Below are 22,783 nucleotides of genomic sequence, written 5' to 3'. Positions count from 1 at the left end.
GTTTCATTTAATAGGGGTATTATTATGTTTAAACTTTCGGATTTAGCAAACTCGACTATGAAGTGGGCAGCGCGGTTTTTGCAGGCTGCAGGTGAAACTGTCAAAGAGATGAAAGGACTTTTGGTCGTAAACGAGATGGTGATGTTGACAGATTGTTTCTCCTCCGTCTATATTAAAATGTTTTAAAATTTTGTTAAACTAATTAAATTAATTAAATCAGGCGTCGTAGAAGACTTAAAAACGAATGAATTAAAAAAAAACACCCATTTTTCAAATTGATGAAAATTTTCAAATATTTCACACCCCAAATTTTTTCCAATCTTGAAAAACCCTTGGATATTTCTAAAGACTTCTGAAATATACTATAGAATCGGACAGAATCCTCGAGAATTTTTAAAGAATCCTGATGCAGAATTTAGAGATTCCGAAGAATTCCATTGGCGACACCGAAATGTGAACGACTTTTTCGTTGTCATGGACTTTTCTCTGAATTTCCATAATGTAAATCAGGCTTTGCCCAGTGGCGTTCTTTTTGATTTTTTTCTAAACATTTTATTACACAACTCTTACTAATCAACAGCCACTGTTTTGAGCGACTGATTTTCATCAAATTTTGCAATATCTCTTGGTTTTTCGACTACAGTTCAATGTTTAGTCGATTTTAACTAACTAGTATAGAAAAATCCATAAATTTTTAAGATCATACAAATAAAACTAAAAATAGAACAAAAAAAAAGAGATGTTCGGCATAAATTTTCTAGATTCTGGATCAAAAATCAAAAAAAAAACTGTGAACCTAAATTTCCGAAACCTCCACAAGAATTCCACTATTTTATTTGACACGTTGGTACCCCTGTTACCCCTAAATTCTCAAACCAAAAAGACAGAGCTACCAACCGATTCCAAATTCCCAAGCCTGTTCAGCCGTGTCATGGAAATTAAATATGTAAATAGCAACAAACGTGACGCTGATGTTTACAGGTTTTGCTACTTTGCGACTTGTTTCCTGTTATTTTGCTTTCAGGATATTTTTAACGATTACTAACCACCCTCGAATGAAATAAAATTTGTTATTGGCTGTTCATTAAAATATTCCCGCTTTGAAGTATGCTCAAACACGAGTCTGTTGTTGTAGGATTGTTTACAATTTGTGCCTGTATAAAATGCGTAAACAAATTTAAGTTCAATTGTTCCCGAAAACGTGAAAAACACAATATTTGTCAAGGAGGCCTTGCTTTTCTTTTACGGGTCGATTTCGATACGATTGTCGACACTGTTCTAAATTTTAAAGGCCGTTTTAGTAACAAAAATAAACATATTTACTTTTTTTAATCACCCTGTAACCTTGATCGTTTAAACAATTGTAAGTTGGAGGATGAACTTACGTCTGTGATAAGATAAAATCTAAATGAATAATTACCCGAATTACCGACGTATGCAAGTTTTTGACGCCCACTCAGTGAAAGCGGACGCATTGTTTGTGCACACCCTGTAACCTAGCTCCTCCGTTATCACGAAATTTACCTCGCCTTCACGCACTATACCTAGCGATAGTGAAAAATGCCGTTATTTGCTTATATCTACGACCGGTCGCAGGTCACAACAGTGTTGTCGTAGAGCCGTAACGATGCTCTTCCGTCGTGTTCTCTTTCAATTCTCGCGTTTCAAGAGTTCAGCTGTGAGCGCCAACGTGCTCGACTTCGAAGACATCCCGTCACCGAAAGGACTCCCCATCGTCGGCACCACGTTGTCATTAATAGCCGCGGGATCAGCCCCACAACTCCACAAATACATCGATAAAAGACACAAGCAACTTGGGGGAATTTTCAAAGAGAAGATCGGACCAGTGAGTTGCGTCTTCGTTGCAGATCCGGATGTCGTAAGGGATGTTTTTAACCAAGAAGGGAAATATCCGGTACATTTGTTACCCGAGCCCTGGATGGTGTATAACAAAATGTACAATTGCCCGCGAGGGTTGTTTTTCATGGATGGGGCGGAATGGTGGAAGTGCCGGAGGGTGTTAAATTCGATTCTTCTAAAAGGCGATTTCCAATGGATTCAGGAGGCTTGTGATGTTGTGGGTGATGGGTTCGTCGCGAGGTTGAGTGAGCATGATCTCAAGGGGGCTATTTATAAGTGGTCTTTGGAAGTGATGGTGTCGGTACTGATGGGGGCCTCCGGGTACCAAAAACACCGCGCGGAGTTAGAAGAGCAGATAACGGACTTGGCGAGGATAGTCCACCTGGTGTTCCAGACAACCTCCAAGTTACAGTTGATCCCGGTACCTTTAGCAGCGAAGTTCAAGATCCCTCAATGGAGGCGCTTCGTGGACGCCGTCGATAAAACCTTATCACACTCCCGCGCCCTAGTTAACACCATCACACCCCTCATTCTTTCCGACGGCCTTCTGTCAAAACTTCAAAAAGAACTACCTCGGGAAGACGTCCATCGCATCATCACCGACTTGATCATGGCTTCAGGAGACACCACTGCAGTCTCCTTGGAATGGATGTTGTACCTCATAGGCAAACACAAGAAAGTTCAAGAACAGTTACGTTCACAGCCGGAAATGATCCGATTCGTCCTGAGAGAGACTTTGAGACTTTACCCCGTTGCCATTTTTCTCACAAGAATTCTACCTGAGAATTCCGTGTTGGCGGGCTATGGGGTGCCTAAAGGAACCCTTGTGATATCATCGATGTATACAACAGGGCGTGACGAGCAATACTTCCCAGAACCCAATACCTTCAAACCGGAGAGGTGGGACCGAAAGGGTGAAACGTATAACAGCGGGATGCAGAAAGCCAGTCTACCTTTCGGATTAGGACTTCGATCTTGTATCGGACGAAAAATCGCAGAGACGCAGCTCCAGAGCACCCTTCTCAAGATAATCAACACTTTCGACGTGGAGTGCCACAACGATGTGGACGTCGTCCTCAAAATGGTGGCGCATCCATCCGAGCCTCTCCAAATGAAGTTCAAAAAACTGTCTTAGTTACCTTACAATAAACTCTTAAATCGTCTATTTTTATTTCAAAGGTTATCTCTTTTGTGACTCGAAGAAATGTCGCAATGTCACCATGATACTACTATAATTAAGTAGTCGAAGTCATTAGAGTAATGTCACAGTAAACTGAGGGCTAGGCCTGGATTTAAAAATTTAATTTCATGCCGATAACGTCATTACCGGTGCTCAACCAGGCGTGAAATTTTAAGTGGAATAACAGGAGTTAAAGCTCTGAGAAGAAAATTATCGCGCTTTCTTTTTTGTTACAAATGTTGGGTAATTAGAATTGCGTAAGTTGGCAGGTAAAAAATCTTCCTGTGATTATGAGAAAAAAACGGCCTTGGGATTTAAATGTAACGGGCGTGGGTAGAAAAGACCAGAGGTTCCCAAAATTTGAGAGAAAAAAGTCCGATTTACGAAAATCTCAAAAGAGGGAAAAAACGAAGAAGTAAAAGAGAATGAAAGATTATTAAAAGAACGAGTGATGGCAAAGTGAAATTTGAAGAGAATTACAAGAAAGAAAATGGCAGAGATGGCATGAAATATCAACCGGAAATCGTTATATCGATAACAACTACAGTTCATCAAACGCTCTAGTGCGGTTATGGCTTTGACTTTTTAAATCGTTTACAGCCACTTTACCACAAACCCCCATAAACATAATAACCCTCAAATGGTTAGGTCTTATCTGCCTTGAAATGAACCGTAATAAATATTTTTACCCAGCTGGTCAGTCTTACAAATCGAAACAATGAAATTCCTCAAAATACGACTTGAAGTGCAATTATATGAAACTTACAAATAGAATTATAATAATTATCTTATAACTCGATTGATTGACACGGTGAACTTGTGGAATGAACTTATTATCTCACGTAAACTATAACAAGATAGCCAATTATTCTGTTTTATTTATTTTTAAGATATTCGTAAATCATCCTGTGGTTGAACTACCTCATCGATTTCGATAAATTCCATGTTGTCGCCATTTTCTTGAAGATCAAATTCGTTGTGATTTCAAGGTCTCCACATAATGATTGTTTAATTATAATAAATGTAGTTCTGATTTTATATAAAACATACCTTTATAAAAATAAAGATCTGCTATTGTTAGTCTTGAGAAACTCGAAACTCAGGAACCAAAAAAAAATACAGAAAAAAAGGAAGACACACGTTGACGAAGCTGAATTTTAGAAACTAGAAATTAGAAACTGATTCTTTACTGATTCTTTTCAAAAGTGTAAGCACTAAATAAATTCTCACCCCCACATTTCCCTTTTACTTTATTTTTAAACCGACATAATAAAAGAAACTGGAAACTTGGCGTCTTGGTGAGTTTATATACCTGAGATAATCAGATTATACCATCCATTTTTATCCGCTGTCCAAGAAAATCTCATCCCCTCATTAGCCCTTTCTTTGCAGTTTATGAGGGTCAAAGATCAAATATGCCGAAAAAACATTGAAACTTCCGGTAATCCAGAATTCCTAGACGTGTTTTGAATGTTGTGTCTTGATTATTGTTATCGGTCAGCTCTATTAAGTATAGCAATCAATAAATAGACGTCTAAAATCAGATAGTTTTAAAAATTAATGTTAATTTATAATCACTCATCGCTTTATATAAATTAATGTTGATGATTTATTGAAAAAGAATCATTTTAAAAACTTTTTCCTGTATTCATATGATTAAAAATAATTGTAATTGTACCTAAAATTTCAAATAACTGCTCTATCAGAATGATAAACGCTAGCTACTTTGAGGAATTTCATTGTTTCGATTTGTAAGGCTGACCAGCTGGGTAAAAATATTTATTACGGTTCATTTCAAGGCAGATGAAACCCAACCACTTGAGCGTTATTATGTTTATAGGGGTTTGCGGTAAGGTGGCTGTAAACGAAAAGTCAAAGCCATAACCGCACTAGAGCGTTTGGTGAACTGTAGATGAGATTTAAGGCGGCGCTTTGCCTCCAGAAAAATGTATGTTTTCAGGCTTCACAAAATTCGATATCACTCCGTTGTCTGTGAAAAAAATCAGTTCAAATTTTGTGAAACTGCAGTCAAGGTAGTAGTTAGTTTTTTCAAGTTTTTTCGAAAAAACAGTATGATAAAAAAAATGTTGGAAATCGTTAAATTTGGGCAAGTTTAGAACTAAATATCTCGGGACATAACATTGCTTTTGTAAAAAACTCTTCGTCCCGACACAGAACCATTCTTTAACAAAAAGAATATCATGTTCGTTCCACTGTTAATTCTTTTATAATCATGTAGGATCTAATTTACATGAAGCCTGCATCGCCCAAATTGTGGATAAATCTTAGGTTGGAATCAACCCTCTGTGACCATGAGGGTGGGGGAAAAAATAACATGTGTCCGAGAAGTGAGATGAACGAAATTGTACGATAATAAACGACTAACTTTCTTTTCTTTGCCCATTTGGTCTCAAACATTTGAGATCGACTTGAAGTCACATATTTTGAGATTCGTTTAAACTAAACATTGTCACGTTAACCTGACTGCAAAAATTATTATATTACTAAGCTTTGTTAATAAACTTAAATAATAACTTAAATACTGTCTTCTTGACAAATGAGAAAAAAATTATTAACGTTGAAATTCAAAAATCGTACCAAGCGCCATGATATTAATTATAAATAATGAGATATTCAATAATACAAATTAATCAATAATTTCTTTTCTTTTAGTTTAAAAATTAACAATCAGATATTTAGTAAGTAAAACGTGAAAAATAGGTATACATTTTATTAAAAAATCGTAAAAATAATAACTATTTTTTTAAAAGTTTATAAAACTCTTTGTTGGCTGGTTCAAAAAATGGTAAAATCTGCTGAAGATTGTTATTTTGCTTGCATTTTTATTGGTTGTTCATAATTCATTTGTGCCAATGCTAGCGCACATTTACAATACACCTGTAACACTTTTAACAATTATAATAAATTAATAAATTAAAACGTTGTGTCAAAATTTGAAGAGATTACTTGATGTAAAAATGTCTTTGTTGAAGGTTGACGATTGGCCAAAGTGTCAGGAACAATAAAAATGATTTGTGTCTTGGTTTTTCTGTTTGTTGTTCGGTTCATTCACAGTCCAGCTCGATAAGAAGCAAATTTTTATTTACAGATTGGATTCTTTGGAACGGAGGCATATAGCACTTGACAGACACATCGCACACATCATTTAATTTTTCATCTTTTACCGGTATTGTCTTTTCGGTATTCGTTACATATTTCTTGACTTGAAATTTCAATTTATTAAGGGGTTGAAAGTTTTTTTTTAACTCGGTTTCTATGTTAAGTCTGTATTTACTATAATTTACTTTATAATTTTAAATATTTATTGTAAAACTGCTTAGATTTAAAAAAAATTGACTATTTTAAAGACTTGAAACCTTCAAAAAAACAGCAGAATTTACGCAAACAAGGAAGCCAAAAAACGGACTATTGCATTCTTAAAAGGGAAATTTTTTGTTCACTCTTTTAAATTTTCTTAGAAAAAATTAGGAATTCTTCAGAAAACAAGTCACATGCGATTGTCTTGTTTATTTTGTTTACCTCGTATTGTACTTCAGCTGAGGTTGTAGGTTATATATTTTTTTATTATGGCTAACAAGAATTTTACTTCCAAATAAAAATTTAGATATCGAGAATTCAAGGCAATGAATAGATGGACGAAAAACACGTTAAAAGAATAAATAAAATAAAAATAAGTTCCACCGAGTTCAAGAATGTGATAATTTAAGTGTTAAACAATTAATAACTCAATTTAAATATGGAAAAACGCAAAAAATAAAAATCGGTTTAACGAAAAATTATTACGGAAAATTTGTGTTACCAAGAACGAAGAAGTAATTAAACTAGTTATAAGTATCAGGTCTACTTTTATAATCGCAAACCAAATTTATCGCTGAACGTTTTGAACATCAAAATTTGAAAGCTTCAAATTGTTGGCTGGAAATTTTTTGCGGAAGACTGCTCAAACGGAAACATCGGATTGCAATTGTTTTTTATACAGGTTTCACTATAGTTTGGAACACCGAGCTTGTGCCTTTGCCTAATTAATTTCGGCTAATTTTATGTTTCTTTGTTTTTTGTTTTATTAAATAATTGGTTTGCTGTTTTGTTCTGTTTCTTGTTATTGCATTTTTTATATTTTTTGCTTTCATTTACCTACATACAGGGTGATTTTTTTAAAACGGCAGGCGTTGTAGAACATATTACACATTTCTGATTCAAGAAAATTAATATCTTCCAAATTATGAAAAAAAAATAGGTTCCAATTTAAAATAAGAAAGTTGAGTATCGACCAAAAGATACTAAAACATTTAGAAAAATTTTAAAATCATCAGTTTATAGTAAATTAAAAACCATTTAATTTGTTTTTTAAATTTTTGAAATCGGTTCATAAATAAAAATGCTACAACGTCTGCCGTTTTTAAAAAATCACCCTGTATAAATGAATTAAGTTTAAAGTAATTTTGAGTTCGACTTTGCATTGTTTTTTCTATATCGCCGTCTTCAATGTCTACTATTATAAATTAAGGGGCCATGAAGGGACGAGATGTTTTAATTAAAAATGTTATTGACAAGCCTCTTATTACTATAGTAATACCAATGGTAACAAGATTTACTACACTACTCTTTCTGAGCTGTAGTCTCACTAATATAATGCTATGCTAAAAACGCTAAAGAAGTGTTGAGAAACTAAAGGGAGTTCAATAAAAGCCAAGAAAAAGTAGAAATCATGCACTTATTCATACATCTCGTCGATTTTCTTAATACCCTGTCAGAAATTACTATAAACCCGTAAATCCGACTTTTTCACGCAAATCAGCAGAAACGCAACTATGTAATCAAGAACTTCTGACAAGTTGGACCGTACGTGATCATCTGTCTAAACAATACAAAGACAAACTTTCCCCAAACTTAAATGATTCGTGTTCAGTCGACCCTCTCGCACTTTTCATTAAATCACGTTTAATTTTAGAACCCCAATTCTCCAAAACACACTAAAAAACCTAATTTAAATATGAACGAAGCAACCGGATGGTAAAAATTTAAATTCTCCGTTTATCCAAGAATGATGTCATCTAACAACATAAATCACACGAACGTAGGCGACTTCTTGACGCTTTTCGGAAAAAAACCTCTGGAAAAACGTGTGAGATAAGTAAATGCGGTTTTTGCGCGAATTGTGATCACCTGTTGCTGCGTCTTACATTGTGTTTGTAATATAAAAAAGTGAAGAGAATAAATATGAGGACGTGGGTTGGTTTTAAAGAGGCCTGAACTCGAAATTGGTTTAAATAGAGCAGTGGTTCTTAAACTGTTGCCTCGTTAGTGTTGATTGTCTCCAGACGAGACGCACTTTAATATTAACTTTTTTTGCGCGTATGTCGCGCTTTCCATAATAACCTGACACTATCCACAAGCAAAAACCTGCATAACAGCAACGCAAACATTTTGTTAAATTAGTAATTCAATGCAAACGCTGAAGCTTGAAGGATACAAATGGTTCATGTTCGAACTAAAATGTCACGTTTTTCATTTAAACTCGCGTCGAGAGCTTAAACCCTTGTTTTGTTGATGGACGATGTGAGAAAAAAGATCCAATTTATGGCGAGACGAAGCTTTTTTCGCTTAATTTATTATAACGGCGAAATGATTTCGTTGCAGGTGAACTCCTCACCGAAGGCAGTGAGCATGCGGAAATCGTCGCCATCAAAGTCTTGAAAGAAAACGCAACGAAGGAAGCCGAGGAAGACTTTATTCGAGAAGTAGAAATTATGAGTGCTTTCAGACACGACAACATCTTGTCATTGTTGGGGATGGTGGTGAGGGGTGAGTTTGTAAACTCCATCCCGAAGACTAATTAAAATACGAAATTGTTTCTAGAAGGGGTGGTTAGTCCCATGATGGTCTTCGAATACATGCCCCATGGCGATCTCGCCGAGCTCCTTCGAGCCCAAAAAAACTTCCACGAAGACCAAGTCCCTCAATTACAACAAAAACATCTTTTATCAATCGCTCTGCAAATCGCCAGCGGCATGAAATACCTCGCGGCGCAGCGTTTCGTCCATCGAGATTTGGCTTGCAGGAATTGCTTGGTGGCGGAGGGGCCCGTTGTGAAAATCGCCGATTTTGGGATGAGCAGAGATGTATATACTTGTGATTATTACAAGGTAAGTCGGTCGTCAACCTCGAATTAAATCTGTTTATGTAATTAGTTGAATGGGACACACGTGCTGGGATGATCACGTGCGGTTTGAGTATCTCATTCATGCGATTCGATCATTATCGTTCGATGCAGCTTCATTATCGAAAAAAAGCACTTTTATTTTATTCTAAGAAAACCGTTAAACGGAACGGCGTGTCATTCACACTATCAAAGGCTACCGTAATCTAATCATTGGAAATTATTATAATATTGAATGTCAAAGTAGCACAAGAGAAAACAACAATAAATAACGTGCTTAATTGCGTACTATCGGTGATTATGCAATCCAGTTTTGTGGGGTTACGTAAACTGGTTGTTTACGAAATGACTAGAAATGAGATTTAATGAAATGAATAGAACTTTTTCAAATCTTCTGGTTTCAAGCTAATCCAATTGAAAATTTGTGGATCTTAGATTCCTACGATCTAAAAGACGAATTTCGTCTTCAATTTTTATATTCTCGCATTCTCAAAGTCTTCACTTCACCTTGTTTTGGCTTTTCTTAATCTGAGATTACTCATTTTCTCATTATTCTCAAGTCTGTAAAGTTCTCAACCTCTTAAATTAGCAGTTTTAGGATTTAAATGTCTGAATAGCTCCATCCACAGCTTTGAAACTTCTAAAGAATAATAAAAGTCGGTACATTCATCTGAAGTGGCGAAAAAAGTAAAGAAAGCTCGAATTACTTCCATTAAGCTCACGTTTTTCATACAATGAAAAGTTATATTTTAACAGCATTACAGTACATACTGAATGAAAAACATCACCACAAAATAAAAGTACCTTGTCTGGGCTTTTATGTCCAATTCATTAAAGCTCATTAAAAATTTCATTCGTTTCACATTAGAAGCTTTTAAGGAACTTTGCATGAAAAGATGTTTACTTCTTTGGTGTGGCTTTTATACCATTCTATTCATACGTTTAATGTTTTTCAGATTGGCGGCAGTAGACTTTTACCGGTGCGCTGGATGTCCCCGGAAAGCGTGCTTTATGGCCGATTCACGCTGGAGTCTGACATATGGTCATACGGCGTCGTTCTCTGGGAAATTTATAGCTTTGGAAAACAGCCATACTACGGTCATACCAACGAAGAAGCCGTCAAGTTGATCCTCGACGGCATCATGTTAATCCCTCCAGAAGACTGTCCGTCGTTAATATGCGAGTTGATGAAAAACTGCTGGAAAACCGAACCGAGAGATCGGATTAAGTTCCCCAACATCTGCGACAAGTTAGAGCTTGCTTGCGAAAGCTTTGACGATATTAGTATTCAGTATGAAAATGAAACTAAAACTAGGAATATCAGTTTACCACGACCGCCCCCGTTGAGGAAAATTTCCCAGGAAGATTTATTGGACGCACAAGGATATTTATTGGCCAACGAAGTCAAGGAACCGGTTCAGTATTTAGAGACTTTACCGGACTGACCCGCCGTCCGGAAAAAAACAATCGTGTGGGCTAACTCTTTTAAGTTGTTGGGTGTAAATGTGTAAAGTGACGGAAATGTGGGAGTAAATTATATTTTTTTAAAGCCGATCCGGCGAAAAACTGATTATATTTAAGTAAGTTTTGTAAATGTTCCCTTTATGACGACGTTATTATGGATTGTTATTAATGTCGCTTTCTGTATGTAGCAGCAGCGAAATTGTTAAAACCGAGCGACGGTCAGGTACTGAAATTTTGACAGGGTAAGCAAGGAAGAACGTGCCTTATTTAACGGCTTAGATCAAAGTAGGAAAGAGTTTAGCAGAATTTTCCAATCGCTTGCTCAAAACACTCGCCCGAATCAAAAATTTTAAAACGAACGCACAGGAGATGTAAAAACGTGCCAAACTGTAAATAATTCGCATGTTTTATCCGCTGGTCAGACTGAATCGATGTTGTTACGACTGTATTTTAATGTAAAAATAAACAATCAAACAAAACAAGCGCGTTTTTCTGTCATTTTTTCTAAAGTCACCACCAAAAATTCCGATGAAGAGCACGCTGAAATGGAAACGCGCTGCCACCATCTATCCCACGGATCACATCATCTCGTCCAAAGCCCGAGAGGTGGGCGCCCTGTATGGCTTTAAGCCGTTGTACGAAAATGTAAGCAAAATCTCGCGTAGTTTTCACGTTTACTGTGTTTTTTTCAGGAGAAGAGTAACAACATCCGCTTCCTTTTGTCAAACGAGTACATGCGGCTGTGGTTCAATGAACGTGAGCTTTACCAAAAAGAAAACTACGCCAAACAAGAAAAAGCTCGCAACGAAGCGAACTTGCGGCGCGGTTACGTACAAAGAATGCTGACGATTTCTGCTCCACGGAGAGATTTACCCGATTTTCACATCAAAAGGTTGTGGGTATGGTAGAGAACCAACTGATTTAAGATCAGGTTTCAGACGATTTGCTCGAAAGTTGATACGAGGAGAAGCGTTGAAGAAAAGGCAAAGATCTGTCAGAGGTATAAGAAGACTTTTGAGGTGGTGGGGCGGGAGCGCTATAAGCCGGCGTGTCCGGAAAGGAAACGCGGTGTTGAAAGGGTCGGGAGAACAGAGAAAGCGAGGGGGCAAAAGGTGGTAGAGGCGCAGAAGGAGTTGCCCACAAAAGGGTTGCGCCAGCTTGTTAGTAAATTACTTTAAAGGCAATAAATAGGAGTGTAATTTGACTAACCTTTTGGTGTCTTCAAGGCTCATTGTTCTAACGAAACAACAGGATTTTGGTGAAGTTCTTCAAAAGTTCCAAAACAGTCTTCCAACAACCGAAAATTCTTAAAAATACACGACTAGTTTGGAATCCAAGTTCATCCATCAACATACATGTAGCTTGATTTGTTCACAATTTTCTCGATTTCAAACTTCAAAGAAACTTCTACTAAAACAAGTCCTAAAATTTGGAATTTTTATATTACGGAAATTTTGAAAGTTAAAATTACCAAGTCATTCAAAAACTTGATATTGTCCGAATTCAGATTTTCATATATCTCCTAATAACCAACGAGGATTTAGGAACTTGTAGAATCTTTAAACTTCGTTCAGAAGATTCAAAAAAATGGGGATCAAAATCAACCAGAAAGTATGATACATATATTAAAATTTACATTTTAAACAGTAATTATGAAACAAGAAAACTTGTGCAGTCTTCCGAAAATAAATATTAATGAAAAAAACTCCATCGTTAAAAGGCAAATTAGGGGTTGAAATTAGGTATTTTGGGTTCTAACTAGCATAATAAATACTAGTGACATGGACAGACTGGGGACATGGAATGTGGAAAGGCTCGATGACTTAGGTGGTACAGGAAACCCTGCCTAACCAAACTGGAACGAAAATCCCCCAGGAAACCCGCCGCCCAAGTTAAAATCATTACAACTATGCCCTTGGCTGAAGAACGACTGGAAAACTTGAGTAGGGTCAATATCTGTAACCAGACAAGTTAGTACCTGTTCGTAAAATCACGAGCATTGTACCAACCTGACATTCCACCATCAAAATCGTCCATGTCTTGCCCACTATCGTAGCGTGCCTTCTTCTTGGGATCTGACAGAATCCCGTAGGCTTCACCCAACTCTTTGAATTTCTTCTCTTGGTCTTTTTTGACGGCATCTGTGGCGTTGGCGTGTCGATCTGGATGTAACATGAGCGCCTTCTTTCTGTACGCTTTTTTGATTTCCATTTCGGAAGCACTGCGATCGACGCCTAGGATCTTGTAGTAGTCCTTACGCTTGGACTTCTTGAGGGCGAATTTCGCGTCTTGCAACAGCTTCCGATGTTCTCGGCTCTTGTTAAGTTTGCAGACTTTTTCGTAGTCCTTCACAGCGTCTTCGTATTCTCCCAAGTCCATGTAGCAGCTCGCCCTTCTCAGCAGAGCTTTAAGATAAGTGTCATCGAGGTCTAGGGCTGCGGTACAATCCTCCACGGCTTCTTTCGTCTTGGCAAGCCTGTGCTGGACTGTGGCACGGTTGAAGTAAAGTTTGGCATTGGCTTTCTTGTTCAGAGGATCTATCGCCAAGGCTTCGGTGTATAAGTTAAAGGCTTCTGGGAAGCGACAACTCTTGTAAGCCTCATTTCCGTTCTCCTTCGTCTTTTTCAATTCCTTCGCCTTCTTGTAGGCATCCATCGCTTTTTTATGATCCGGAGCAAGTCTCAACACTTGTTGGAAGTGGTTGAAAGCACTATCAAGATTATCCTCGTAATAAAGACACATTCCTCTCACATATATCGCATCAGCATTCGTCTTGTCCAAATGAAGTGCATTATTGGCGAGTTCCTGCGACTCTTGATACCTCCCCAAAAACGCCAAATGCTCAGCTTTCGCAATTTTGTACCTCGTACAAGTCGGAGCTTCATCCAAACATCGATCCATACAATAAACAACCTTTCTGAAATCCTTCTTATCGATAGCCTTAACAGCCTCTGATTCAAACTGTTTCAATTTCTCAAACGAATGCACTTCGTTATTTATGTTTGCGTTTTTATCCAACAGTGCGATTTGTTTGATAGCATTTTCGGCTGTTGTCAAGTCGCCAAGTGCAATGGCGCATTTTAAAATTCGGATGTAACCTTTGCTGAAGGAGGGATCGATGTGGATGCATTTACGGGCGTCTTCGAGGGCTTCTTGGAAGTTGTTCAGCATCATGTAACAAGCTGAACGGTTTGAGTAGTATGCGGCTGTGTCGGGGCATAAGTCGATGGCTTCGGTGTACAGGCTGAGGGCTGAGCGGTATTGTTTGACTTTGTAGAGTTGGTTGCCATTTTCTTTTTTCAGTTCGGCCAACCTGAAAAAATTCAGTGTGATTAGGAATTTTCCGAGGTTCGTTAAATCAATGTTCAAACAATCAAGCAATAAGTTAGTTTACCTTGACTTTTTGCTTTTCAAAGTAGAAAATCATTAGTACATATTGGTATATCAGGGCGCTCGAATTCTTACGCAACAATTCAATTATTGTTTAGTCCTAATAGCATAAAAAACAAGCAAAAAGTTGAAAATTAAATTTTTTGAGAAGTCTAAACCCATTAGAATCTTAAAAACTTGAAATTCGAGAACCGTTTTGGAAATTATCTACCACAAAAAGTAACTGAATAAGACAAACTACAATTGCGCAATGTTTGCCGTAGCTGACTCAAACCAACATGTGTAACATCGGTCATTAAACCCTGCAAATTTTCGTAGTTTTATGCAAATTCCATTGCACTTTTCACAAAGTATTCATCAATAATAATACTAATTTATCTCAAAAATGCTATTACACTTATCAACAAACTGATATTTATATTTGAATTGTTCATTTTCTTATCTAATCAAACAGTAAACTTTGAATTGTGCTATAAAACATTCCCATAGCTCTAATTTACTGTTAAATTACACCAAGAAGTGCAATTTAAACTTAGTACCTTCAGAAAGACAACATTTACTTACAGGTCTAAATTATTGTCCACCAATTCCATGGTCTTGCAGTTCAAAGTGTTCAACCACCAAAAGTCACAGTGACAATCGTCGTACAAATGGAAATATTATTGACCAATCATTCAAAGTATTGATAGAGATAAGCCAAACAGTTTACATTGTTAAAATCAAGATTTACAAGACAACGTGACCAAATATAAACGGTGGATTGCGGGGGAGTCTAACCTCGGGGTTCATGACCTTAAATTAAAAATAACCGTCCAGACTGAAAGGTTAAAGAAATTTAAATCTGGTAATGAAAAAAAAAACAGAGATAAGTAGGACGTGAATAATTCAATCAATAACAATTAATCAAAACGAAAATGTGACTTTCTTATGTCAAAAATTTAAGACACACCGTAGATAATACCCCCCCAAAAACCGTCCTCAAGTTCCCACTTAAGTAAAGAAAGATATTTGTAAAAGAACTTACTCAGCAGGATTCTTTGGAATTAAAAGATCTTCATTTTCCATAACAACATCCTCTCCGAAGTCAGCCATCTTGCACAACTGAAAAGAAAGAACGAATCACAGCAAGATTTCAAATCCGAACGCACGCGCAGTGCGACATTACAAACCGCGGGAAATTTAAAATGAATTCGGCAACGTTTGACACGTTTGCTTTAAATGACAACAAATTTCAAATAGATCATCGACATTATCTTCTTGAAGACACCACTGAAGAAGATAATAAAGAAAATGAGGAGCTTTTAATTTATCGATCATACAAAGTGTCTGTGGCAGCCCCGCATATTTGCGTGTGGGACTACCTTAGTAAACAGGAAGTGGTGAATATTCTGAGCTTGAACAAAACAGAGACAAGGAAATTCATTGGTGAGTTCAATGTAAGGTGATCAACTCTGATCTTCGTTTCAGAAGGTAAAATAAAGAAGAAGGCCAAAGGTTTGATTAAAATTGTCTTCCGCGAGTTGATGTACACTGTGGTCAAGTTCTGTAAGAAATCTAAGTTTGGAAGTGAGCAGGCGGGGGCTGTTTTGTCGCAGTTTTACCTGACGCATGTGTTTTTCACGAGCGACTTGGAGATGGGGGCTGAAAAAGTCTACAATTATTTCAAAGAGCTCCAAATTTGTCACTCTTTACCAGTAGTCTTTCCCTATTTTGAAAGCAGCGAATATTTTATTAGTTGTAGTTCCCTCCCAGCAGCATCAAACTCTTCAATCTTGAGGAAATCAGAAGTATTATGACGTATTTCTGTAAAGTCTACCTACGCAACTTGCCCTTGATCAGATTTCTGACTTTACCCAATTTCACCCTGCAAGTAAACTACCGCATTGATCCAGCAAAACCCTTGAAAGACAAAGGGAAGAAAAAGAAGAAGAAGAAACACAAGAAAAAATAGATTTTTTATTAATAAACTACTTTTCTTCTAATTGTTTTACGCGTTCTTGGAGCTGGGAAACTAAAGTGTTCTGATGAGTGTTCAACTGTTGGTTCAGAGTGATGGCAGCCCTGTTTAAAGTCTGGACCAAGTTAGATTGAGCCGTTTGTAAGTTTCCTAATGCATCTAGCTGCATTATCTCGTCCTTACTTATAAATTTACCCTCAAAAATCGCCGCTGGAACAAATCATTAAAATTTGAGCTTGTGATAAGAATCATACCTAAAAGAACCAGCTGAGGAAACTTCTTAGTTGTCTTCAACAACGTCCTTAGCTCCGGTTCGGGACTAAAAACTGTGACATTCCTAGAGACGTAGAAGTCCAATACTGGCTCAAATTTAGTGTCTTTGACTGCCATTCCTAAAGTTTTCTTCCCATAAGTTTTAAAGTGCATGTTAGCTTTCTTAAATGCAACCCACGCTTTGAACTGTTGTTCCGCCACCATTGTATTCTGGTGGTAAAACGCGATAAGTCGGCAGTTATAAAATCTGTCTCGTAGTTGTCGCGCTATTATCCTTTCAAAGGGATTATCCACCTCCTCTTTGCCTGTCTCAGTCAAGTTTGAACAGAGTTCTATTGGTTTCTTGGTGGTCTTGGGATTGATAAACCATGGCTTAGTGAGTTCCATGAAGACCGCTCGCTCGAAATGCACCGGTTTAGGGCGCTGGATATTGATTTTTCCCCGGAAACGCTTGGCTTGGACAATGGGGCAAAACCGCTCAAGAAGAGCTAAAAAGACATTATTAATACCCCAATGAGACAACACGTGGTTGGAGTACCCCCTCGCATGGCTAGAGCCATGGTTAATTACGTGATTTTACAATTTGTTTGAATTAAAAACCATGCGATGTCAAAACTCTAACCTACAAATGTCATGTGGTTGTCAAAGTCGTGCATTGTTGGTTGCATAAATACGAGGATGATTCAAAAATCAATATCAAGAAAATAAATTATTGTTTCAGAACACATTTCGTCAAATGTGGTCAAAGATAATTGCGTAAATCTCAATAAAATGCCTGAATTTCGTTTTTATCTAACTCCGACACCTGTCGTTGTTTTTGTCGCATAGCAACTTGCGGCGACGTCCAGCGTCTCTAGCGTCGTAGCATACGATGCTCTATCGCTCTAAAAGTGAAGTCCTTTTTAATCGCAGTACCGGCAAAGAATATGAATGAAGTCGAATTATTTCAACGTGCAGGTAAGTGTCTATGTGAAAATCAATCCCGCGGCCCCTTTTTTATAAAATCAATTCCAGATAATTACTCTCTTTATGTTGTCACTCATTCCGTGGCCGGGCCCCACGGTCTTCAAGATTTCTTGTCCCAGAGATAATGCTCGGATAGTTAGGAAAATAATTCAGAGTAAATGGATCCCTATTTTGGATAAATACAAGGTGAATCTGCCCATTGAGTGCCCTTTTCATCCCACAAGGGACATCTTCGGTCCCCAGCAAACGGCGAAACAGCAGCATCGACCGTCGCAGTGGACGTGTGGGCTTTGTGGGAAATCGTTTTTTGAAGAGAAGTATTTGGATATGCATTTCGACAATCGCCACAAAGGCTACATTAATATGGTAGGTACTAAAAGTGCCTTCATTGTAAAACGAAGGTAATATAGGCCGAAGACGCCGTGTGCCTTGCCGACTACTGCGACATCATGAGATGCGACGTCCTCATCACCCAAGACCCCAAGACAGTCTACCCTGATACCGTCAACACGGATATTGAAATCTGGAGAGAAGCATCGTCCTACACCAAAGCGCTGACCACGTCAGGTCCTCGAGAGGTCGCAAAATACACTTTCAAAGATGGAGTTTATCCACATCTGAAGAATTCGAAAAGTTCACCGAAGCCGTCGAAGCATTGCCAGAAGAATGAAGCACCCGAAGCGCCAAACACCAATGGTGGGTCTTGATTTAGTTTAACTGGTTTAACGTGAGTTTCAGACGAGCGCCAATCTGCCGGCGATGACGACAAACTTCAGAACAGTTCGAACAACGTGTGCCAGAACGACCTGGTGGACTCCGCTTTACCCGCAGCGGACAACCGCCAACAGCGAATAGCCGAGCTGCAGAAGCTCAAAGCCAATTGCAAACCCGAGGAGCTCCAGAAGATAAAAACTAAATGCGAGATCCTCGTGCGTGACTGCATCGCAAGTCTCCTCATACAACTCTCAGTGAAAGACTTCAAGGAAGTTGAAGGTGGGTTGTTACGTATGTGGTCAAAAAAGTGTCTTTTTGTTGTAGATGAGTTGAACAGAGGCGTGTGTTGGTATTTAACTTGTGATAGATACTGGGAGGACACGCAAGGCGACATTCGCAGTTTTCCCTGGGGACTACTCTGCATGATTATCATGGTGTTATCCCTAGGGATTTGCATGTGTTATTACATCATCTGGGTGCTTTTTGAGTAAGAACGCCCGCGTACGGAACAATTGATTTGTTATGAATTTTTTAGTACGGATGACGTCAGTGTTGCTAGTGCTAGCATGACGGATCGGTCGACGCCGTCCCCGGCGCATGTTTTAAGGCAGGAGCCTCAAGTGACGGCTGATGGACATCAGATTTATACAGAGGATTACTACTTAGCGCCAGACAAAGATAACGAGTACATATACGTAACTTATCCGCCTGATTTAAAACGACGTCTGTTAGAAAGGTTTGTGCTTGTTTTCTCATTAGATTAGAATTAGAATTCATTGTAGTGATGTGTTTTGTTTCCTTTAGCTGCTACAATCGAACCACCCGATTGTGAGATAGTCCGAAGAATCGTTAGCTCAATTTTGTAGGTAGAACTTTTCGTTACGTAGTTTTAACTCCATACTAAAACATTCCATGAAGTAAAGTAGAAATCTGGTATCTTCAGTGGTACAATTTCTACGCGACTAGAGTAGATTAGTAGTAAGGTTATACTGGAAATTTAAGGCCAACAACGAGTTTTTGACTTTCACCGCGATTTTCCAGTCCAACCCCCTTAAAATAATAAACTTTCTGACCTGTTAGTGGTAAAAAGCCTCTTCTCAGTTCTCTCGCTTTCAAAGCTTGATCGGATCTTGAGATTGGAGTTTTGGTTTCTCAGGATAGTTCTTTAGATGTAGTGTTTAGTCTAGTAACCGCACTGTGCTGTTCTCCTTTGACTTGCAACGATGTATATAATAACTTTTGTACATGTAAAAATCACTGCACTTTTTGAAACTTTGCAATGAATGTAAATTTACATCCCGACCATGTTCATACTGAAATGTACTAATATTCAATTCATAATAAAGATTTAATATCGACTCAAATCTACAATTTACATTGTCTCATCCAAACACGAAAATTAACAGGAATCGTGAAAACGTTACTACCTTCACTAAAGTGTAAATTATAGCTTCATAGTCCCTCGTTGAACGGAACTGTCAGTGTGAAACCTATACTGAAAATCCTACAAAAAATAGGATTATCCACATTTACCCATCTCCAGTCAAAACAAAACAAGGAATCTACTCAAGGTAAGGAGAAATTAAGAAAAAGTTTTACGTCTAAACTCACTCATTCCTGTTTCAATCACACGACAAAATTAAGTTTCCTGTAAAAGTTAATCGTATCTACGGCGAAACGCCCCCCGCCCCATGTCACGTCCTTTCATTCGCGAGTTTTCTTCCATCCTTCGCTTGTGCTCCTCCATTCGAATTAGGCGCTGTTGTTGCTTCATGGAAATCTACGACAAAATGTTAACACCCTCAAGACAAAGCCGAAGTTTCCTCACCTCTTCGGGCGATAATGGTTGCCAGTATATGCTGGGAGTGGCTTTCGTTTTTAAAAACAAGTCATCCATTAGCTTTTGCGGGACGGACTCTTCCACCTTTCTCTGCTTCCTGGTGATGAAATCTGAAAGAAGAAGTGAGAACGCAATCGATACTAAGAAAGTAATTACCGTCGGTTGGACTCGATGAGCGCCTGTGTTTTCGATTTCTTTCTCTGCTTCGCGATCTGTCCCGACGGACGTCTTTCTTGCCAATGTCCCACTCCCGGACCGGTCCTTCCGGTCGCTTCTTCTCCAAGTCCTTGGAAGGCTTCTCCTCGGCGCGCGGTTTGTTCTCCACAGGTTCCTACGGAACGAAAAAAATTAACATATCTCCAACCAGGTAAACGTGAAAATTTACCAAATTCTCCTTTACTGCCACCTTGATTTCTGGAACTGGCGTCGTCGGTGTTGGAGGTGCCGGTGGATTCTTGGCGTTGTTCATGTCCTCTTCCGTGGCATAGTCAATGATGAGCTTCTTCCCGTTGCCGATGGGCCACTGAACTCCATGTAGGGCATTCCTCGTCGCTTCGGCTTCCCTGAAAACAACTCTCAAAACAAGACTCTTTTACACTTCATTCAACTTACTCCAGCGTCTCGTATTGCACGTAACACTTTGATTTTATCCGATCCGTCCAGAATCCCTCCTCCGTGACTTTCCCAGTACGCTCTAACAACTCCTTCAACTGTTTAACAGTGAAAGGTCTAACTAAATTCGTAATAAACAAAATACTCGACGTCGGATTCTTCGCCGGACTCGGAGGAGGCTTCAATTTGCTGGCTGTGTCGTCGACAATACTGATCTTCCGATTGAACGCGATGATATTCGACTTCTCTTCATCGTCGTTAGTTCCGGAATTAACAGACGACTGTCTTTCGAGCGGCGGCCGTTCGGAAAAGTCGGATTTGTACTCTACCGACACCTTACGTTCTAACTTCTTTCCGCCTGACGAATCGAGAGACTTTCGTCGTTCTTTTTCAACTTCCAAATCAAGATCGGGTTCTTCGGGAAAGTCAATTGTGGGCCACACCGATTGTATACTTTCAAGGCTGACTTTAAATAACGAAGATGGGAGGTCGACAGTCGTTTCCCACTTGCGTTGGCGCAATTTTGAGCTCGATTCTTCTGATTTTTGAACGATCTCGTGATTGCGACGGAGGCGGCGTCGCGGTGGAGCTGGGAAAAGCAAAAATTAGTCGGGAGTTATGTGGTAGCGTAACGGGTACCTTTTGCAATGACCTGAGCCTCCTCGGCTGGTTCTGAAGGAGCTTCCTCAATAATTTTACTGACAGGCTCACTTTCACTGACCGGTTCTTCCGGTTCTTGAGTTGTTTCAGGCTCTGGTGAAGGCTCTTTCTCAGCTGGCTCAGGTAAAGTTTCAAGAGGCTCTACAGGTGGTGTCGGAGCCTCGTCAGCTTCTGCAGGTGTTTCTACAGGCTCAACAACTTCCGGTTTCTCCGGCTCTGGTTGCTCGTCACGAACTTTTAGTTCAGTTTGCGTTTCTTCTTCAGGTTCTTTTGTCTCTACTTCAACAGGTTGAACTGTTGGAGTGTCGTCTTCACTTTCTTTTGTACTTTTGTGATCGATTACGTTTTTCTGAAGGACGCTCAAAGGCTCGTCGTCATCAGAGTCTTTGATTTGCGACACTTCTTGATTATTAGAATCGTGAATTACACGCGCGGATTCCTCGTTGTTTTCGTTCTCCCGCTCTCTCTCGTTAACATTTTGTAAATCGGCGACATCGACCTTATGGTCATTCTCATTATCAACTGGCTTATCGATAGAGGGTGACTGAGGCGTCACCTGTACATTTTCAGAAATTTCATTGGTCGTTTGTAGTTCAACTTCACTTACGTGCGGTGACTTTTCTATTTTTGTTTTATGTTTACCTTTAGACTTACCTTTACCTTTTTTCTCTTCCACCTCTTCATCACCTTCTTGACTAGATAAACCGTCGTTTTTCACAAAAGGAGATCCTTGTGAACGAGTTCGTCGCGACGCTTTATCTTCAGAACTCGTCGTTTCATCTTCAGTTTGACTGTTGGATTTACTGCGTCGTTTTTTAGGAGAATCAGGAGACGGTCGTGTTAAACAAATTTTCAATTTCTGTATTTCCCCTTTATCTTCAGTTGACGTGACTTTCCACATTGGCTCTTCAGAGGTTTCTTCATCACTCGGAGTGTGACTTTTGGTGGTCGTATCAGGAGTTTCTTCAAGGGGGGCACGCTTGGTCACTGTCAACACTTCCTCTTCAGACTCGCTGGACTTTGACGGCGACCGTTTACGACGTCGCGAACGACGAGTCTTTGGAGGGGTCTCAACCTCCTTCGCGGCTTTATCAGGGGTCGCCTTTTGGGCGTTTCGGGTACTCTTGCGTCGCATCTGATGCAAAAAAGGAAAGTGAGGTTAGAGGCAAAGGACGCCATTGCACCGACATCATCACGGAAATATTGTTAAGTTACGAACACTGTACCTTGAATCGAAATCCGGTTGAAATGTAGAGGACACAGAGGCTAGTTTTTCCACATTTCTTTTAGAAAAACAGAGAAAATTGACAAAAATTCACAAGTTTCGGCACTACCCTCTAATAACAAACAACCACGCACAAGCGCATTGTCAGGGAAATGGCGGCGGACGGGATACCAACTACTAAAAAAAAACACCAGGATCAAAGCTCCACGAATCTTTGTTATTTAAAAAATACCGTATGATTGAACGAGGGGTTGCGTCCGTGGTAGTAAAAACAACCCCCGGAGGTGGTGCAAGTCGTGGAACGTTTTCTACGAGCTTAGTTTCAGTGTTTTCTTATCGTTACACGGGGAGTTGGCACCCCTGTGGGAAGATTGTCAAAAATCAACATGATTCTTCGCAAATATTTGTGAGTTTTTTTCCCAATCGAAGCCGTGCACTGATAGATTTTAGGAGAATTTTGT

At 38.9% G+C, this 22,783-nt stretch overlaps 7 protein-coding genes across 11 annotated transcripts in view; 4 read left to right on the top strand and 3 right to left on the bottom strand.

Annotated features, from left to right (window-relative positions):
* Nucleotides 1-11,161, top strand: part of LOC148175473 (tyrosine-protein kinase transmembrane receptor Ror-like) — a 48,947-nt gene extending 37,786 nt beyond the window's left edge. For 3 of the 4 annotated variants that reach the window (XM_088036390.1, XM_088036388.1, XM_088036387.1), the window contains 3 exons: nucleotides 8,702-8,866; nucleotides 8,921-9,207; nucleotides 10,178-11,161. In XM_088036390.1, coding sequence (XP_087892516.1) covers nucleotides 8,702-8,866; nucleotides 8,921-9,207; nucleotides 10,178-10,666 — 941 coding nt within the window. In that variant the 3' untranslated portion in view covers nucleotides 10,667-11,161. The remainder of the gene's footprint in view (nucleotides 1-8,701; nucleotides 8,867-8,920; nucleotides 9,208-10,177) is intronic. The other variant, XM_088036389.1, reaches the window with a different exon arrangement.
* sad (Cytochrome P450 family protein sad) lies at nucleotides 1,577-3,010 on the top strand. The gene has a single exon (XM_088036399.1). It carries the CDS (start codon nucleotides 1,628-1,630, stop codon nucleotides 2,993-2,995), a length of 1,368 nt encoding a protein of 455 aa, XP_087892525.1. The 5' UTR covers nucleotides 1,577-1,627; the 3' UTR covers nucleotides 2,996-3,010.
* A 1,131-nt stretch (nucleotides 11,162-12,292) lies between the features above and the next one.
* Nucleotides 12,293-15,218, bottom strand: Tpr2 (Tetratricopeptide repeat protein 2). 2 transcript variants are annotated; one of them, XM_088036392.1, is made up of 3 exons: nucleotides 15,100-15,218; nucleotides 12,695-13,998; nucleotides 12,293-12,641 (listed from the first exon to the last, which is right to left on the bottom strand). In XM_088036392.1, the coding sequence occupies exons 1-3, from the start codon at nucleotides 15,165-15,167 to the stop codon at nucleotides 12,532-12,534; spliced, it is 1,482 nt and encodes a 493-aa protein (XP_087892518.1). In that variant the 5' UTR covers nucleotides 15,168-15,218; the 3' UTR covers nucleotides 12,293-12,531. The 2 variants fall into 2 exon arrangements, with proteins under 2 accessions (XP_087892518.1, XP_087892519.1); XM_088036393.1 differs by lacking the exon at nucleotides 15,100-15,218 and adding an exon at nucleotides 14,640-14,746.
* Nucleotides 15,219-15,259: 41 nt separating this feature from the next.
* LOC148175471 (uncharacterized) lies at nucleotides 15,260-16,090 on the top strand. Its single transcript, XM_088036533.1, has 3 exons — nucleotides 15,260-15,500; nucleotides 15,543-15,769; nucleotides 15,817-16,090. Exons 1-3 carry the CDS (start codon nucleotides 15,260-15,262, stop codon nucleotides 16,024-16,026), a joined length of 678 nt encoding a protein of 225 aa, XP_087892659.1. The 3' UTR covers nucleotides 16,027-16,090.
* On the bottom strand, nucleotides 16,012-16,966 carry mRpL10 (mitochondrial ribosomal protein L10). Its single transcript, XM_088036497.1, has 3 exons — nucleotides 16,844-16,966; nucleotides 16,287-16,793; nucleotides 16,012-16,242 (listed from the first exon to the last, which is right to left on the bottom strand). The coding sequence occupies exons 1-3, from the start codon at nucleotides 16,863-16,865 to the stop codon at nucleotides 16,043-16,045; spliced, it is 729 nt and encodes a 242-aa protein (XP_087892623.1). The 5' UTR covers nucleotides 16,866-16,966; the 3' UTR covers nucleotides 16,012-16,042.
* A 12-nt stretch (nucleotides 16,967-16,978) lies between these two features.
* On the top strand, nucleotides 16,979-19,343 carry LOC148175469 (uncharacterized). The gene is made up of 7 exons (XM_088036433.1): nucleotides 16,979-17,262; nucleotides 17,320-17,637; nucleotides 17,682-17,967; nucleotides 18,010-18,264; nucleotides 18,310-18,472; nucleotides 18,521-18,721; nucleotides 18,790-19,343. The coding sequence occupies exons 1-7, from the start codon at nucleotides 17,236-17,238 to the stop codon at nucleotides 18,815-18,817; spliced, it is 1,278 nt and encodes a 425-aa protein (XP_087892559.1). The 5' UTR covers nucleotides 16,979-17,235; the 3' UTR covers nucleotides 18,818-19,343.
* LOC148175468 (uncharacterized) lies at nucleotides 19,315-22,416 on the bottom strand. The gene is made up of 7 exons (XM_088036358.1): nucleotides 22,324-22,416; nucleotides 21,077-22,232; nucleotides 20,438-21,026; nucleotides 20,211-20,388; nucleotides 19,982-20,156; nucleotides 19,814-19,935; nucleotides 19,315-19,765 (listed from the first exon to the last, which is right to left on the bottom strand). The coding sequence occupies exons 2-7, from the start codon at nucleotides 22,230-22,232 to the stop codon at nucleotides 19,643-19,645; spliced, it is 2,343 nt and encodes a 780-aa protein (XP_087892484.1). The 5' UTR covers nucleotides 22,324-22,416; the 3' UTR covers nucleotides 19,315-19,642.
* Between the last annotated feature and the right edge of the window lie 367 nt (nucleotides 22,417-22,783).

The sequence above is a fragment of the Gnatocerus cornutus genome, chromosome 5 (genome assembly GCF_029298725.1).
Source record: "Gnatocerus cornutus isolate USDA-ARS CGAHR chromosome 5, icGnaCorn1.1, whole genome shotgun sequence".
Lineage (NCBI taxonomy): Eukaryota > Metazoa > Arthropoda > Insecta > Coleoptera > Tenebrionidae > Gnatocerus > Gnatocerus cornutus.
This window is presented reverse-complemented; position numbering and strand designations above follow the sequence as displayed.

What these genes read in the sequence shown, in the direction of transcription:
- sad (XM_088036399.1), top strand. Translation starts at nt 1,628, where the DNA reads ATGCTCTTCCGTCGTGTTCTCTTTCAATTCTCGCGTTTCAAGAGTTCA.
- mRpL10 (XM_088036497.1), bottom strand. Translation starts at nt 16,865, where the DNA reads ATGGCTCTAGCCATGCGAGGGG. An exon ending in GGCTCTAGCCATGCGAGGGG is followed by an intron (nt 16,794 to 16,843) that starts GTACTCCAACCA and finishes ATGTCTTTTTAG; the next exon opens with CTCTTCTTGAGCGGTTTTGC. An exon ending in TCCTCAGCTGGTTCTTTTAG is followed by an intron (nt 16,243 to 16,286) that starts GTATGATTCTTA and finishes GATTTGTTCCAG; the next exon opens with CGGCGATTTTTGAGGGTAAA.
- LOC148175469 (XM_088036433.1), top strand. Translation starts at nt 17,236, where the DNA reads ATGAAGTCGAATTATTTCAACGTGCAG. An exon ending in ACAAAGGCTACATTAATATG is followed by an intron (nt 17,638 to 17,681) that starts GTAGGTACTAAA and finishes AAGGTAATATAG; the next exon opens with GCCGAAGACGCCGTGTGCCT. An exon ending in AAACGACGTCTGTTAGAAAG is followed by an intron (nt 18,722 to 18,789) that starts GTTTGTGCTTGT and finishes TGTTTCCTTTAG; the next exon opens with CTGCTACAATCGAACCACCC.
- Tpr2 (XM_088036392.1), bottom strand. Translation starts at nt 15,167, where the DNA reads ATGGCTGACTTCGGAGAGGATGTTGTTATGGAAAATGAAGATCTTTTA. An exon ending in ATTCCAAAGAATCCTGCTGA is followed by an intron (nt 13,999 to 15,099) that starts GTAAGTTCTTTT and finishes GAATTTTTTCAG; the next exon opens with GTTGGCCGAACTGAAAAAAG. An exon ending in TTTTGATGGTGGAATGTCAG is followed by an intron (nt 12,642 to 12,694) that starts GTTGGTACAATG and finishes GTCTGGTTACAG; the next exon opens with ATATTGACCCTACTCAAGTT.
- LOC148175468 (XM_088036358.1), bottom strand. Translation starts at nt 22,232, where the DNA reads ATGCGACGCAAGAGTACCCGAAACGCCCAAAAGGCGACCCCTGATAAA. An exon ending in GTGCAATACGAGACGCTGGA is followed by an intron (nt 20,389 to 20,437) that starts GTAAGTTGAATG and finishes AGTTGTTTTCAG; the next exon opens with GGAAGCCGAAGCGACGAGGA. An exon ending in CTCATCGAGTCCAACCGACG is followed by an intron (nt 19,936 to 19,981) that starts GTAATTACTTTC and finishes TTCTTCTTTCAG; the next exon opens with ATTTCATCACCAGGAAGCAG.
- LOC148175471 (XM_088036533.1), top strand. Translation starts at nt 15,260, where the DNA reads ATGAATTCGGCAACGTTTGACACGTTTGCTTTAAATGACAACAAATTT. An exon ending in AGAGACAAGGAAATTCATTG is followed by an intron (nt 15,501 to 15,542) that starts GTGAGTTCAATG and finishes TCTTCGTTTCAG; the next exon opens with AAGGTAAAATAAAGAAGAAG. An exon ending in AAATTTGTCACTCTTTACCA is followed by an intron (nt 15,770 to 15,816) that starts GTAGTCTTTCCC and finishes TATTAGTTGTAG; the next exon opens with TTCCCTCCCAGCAGCATCAA.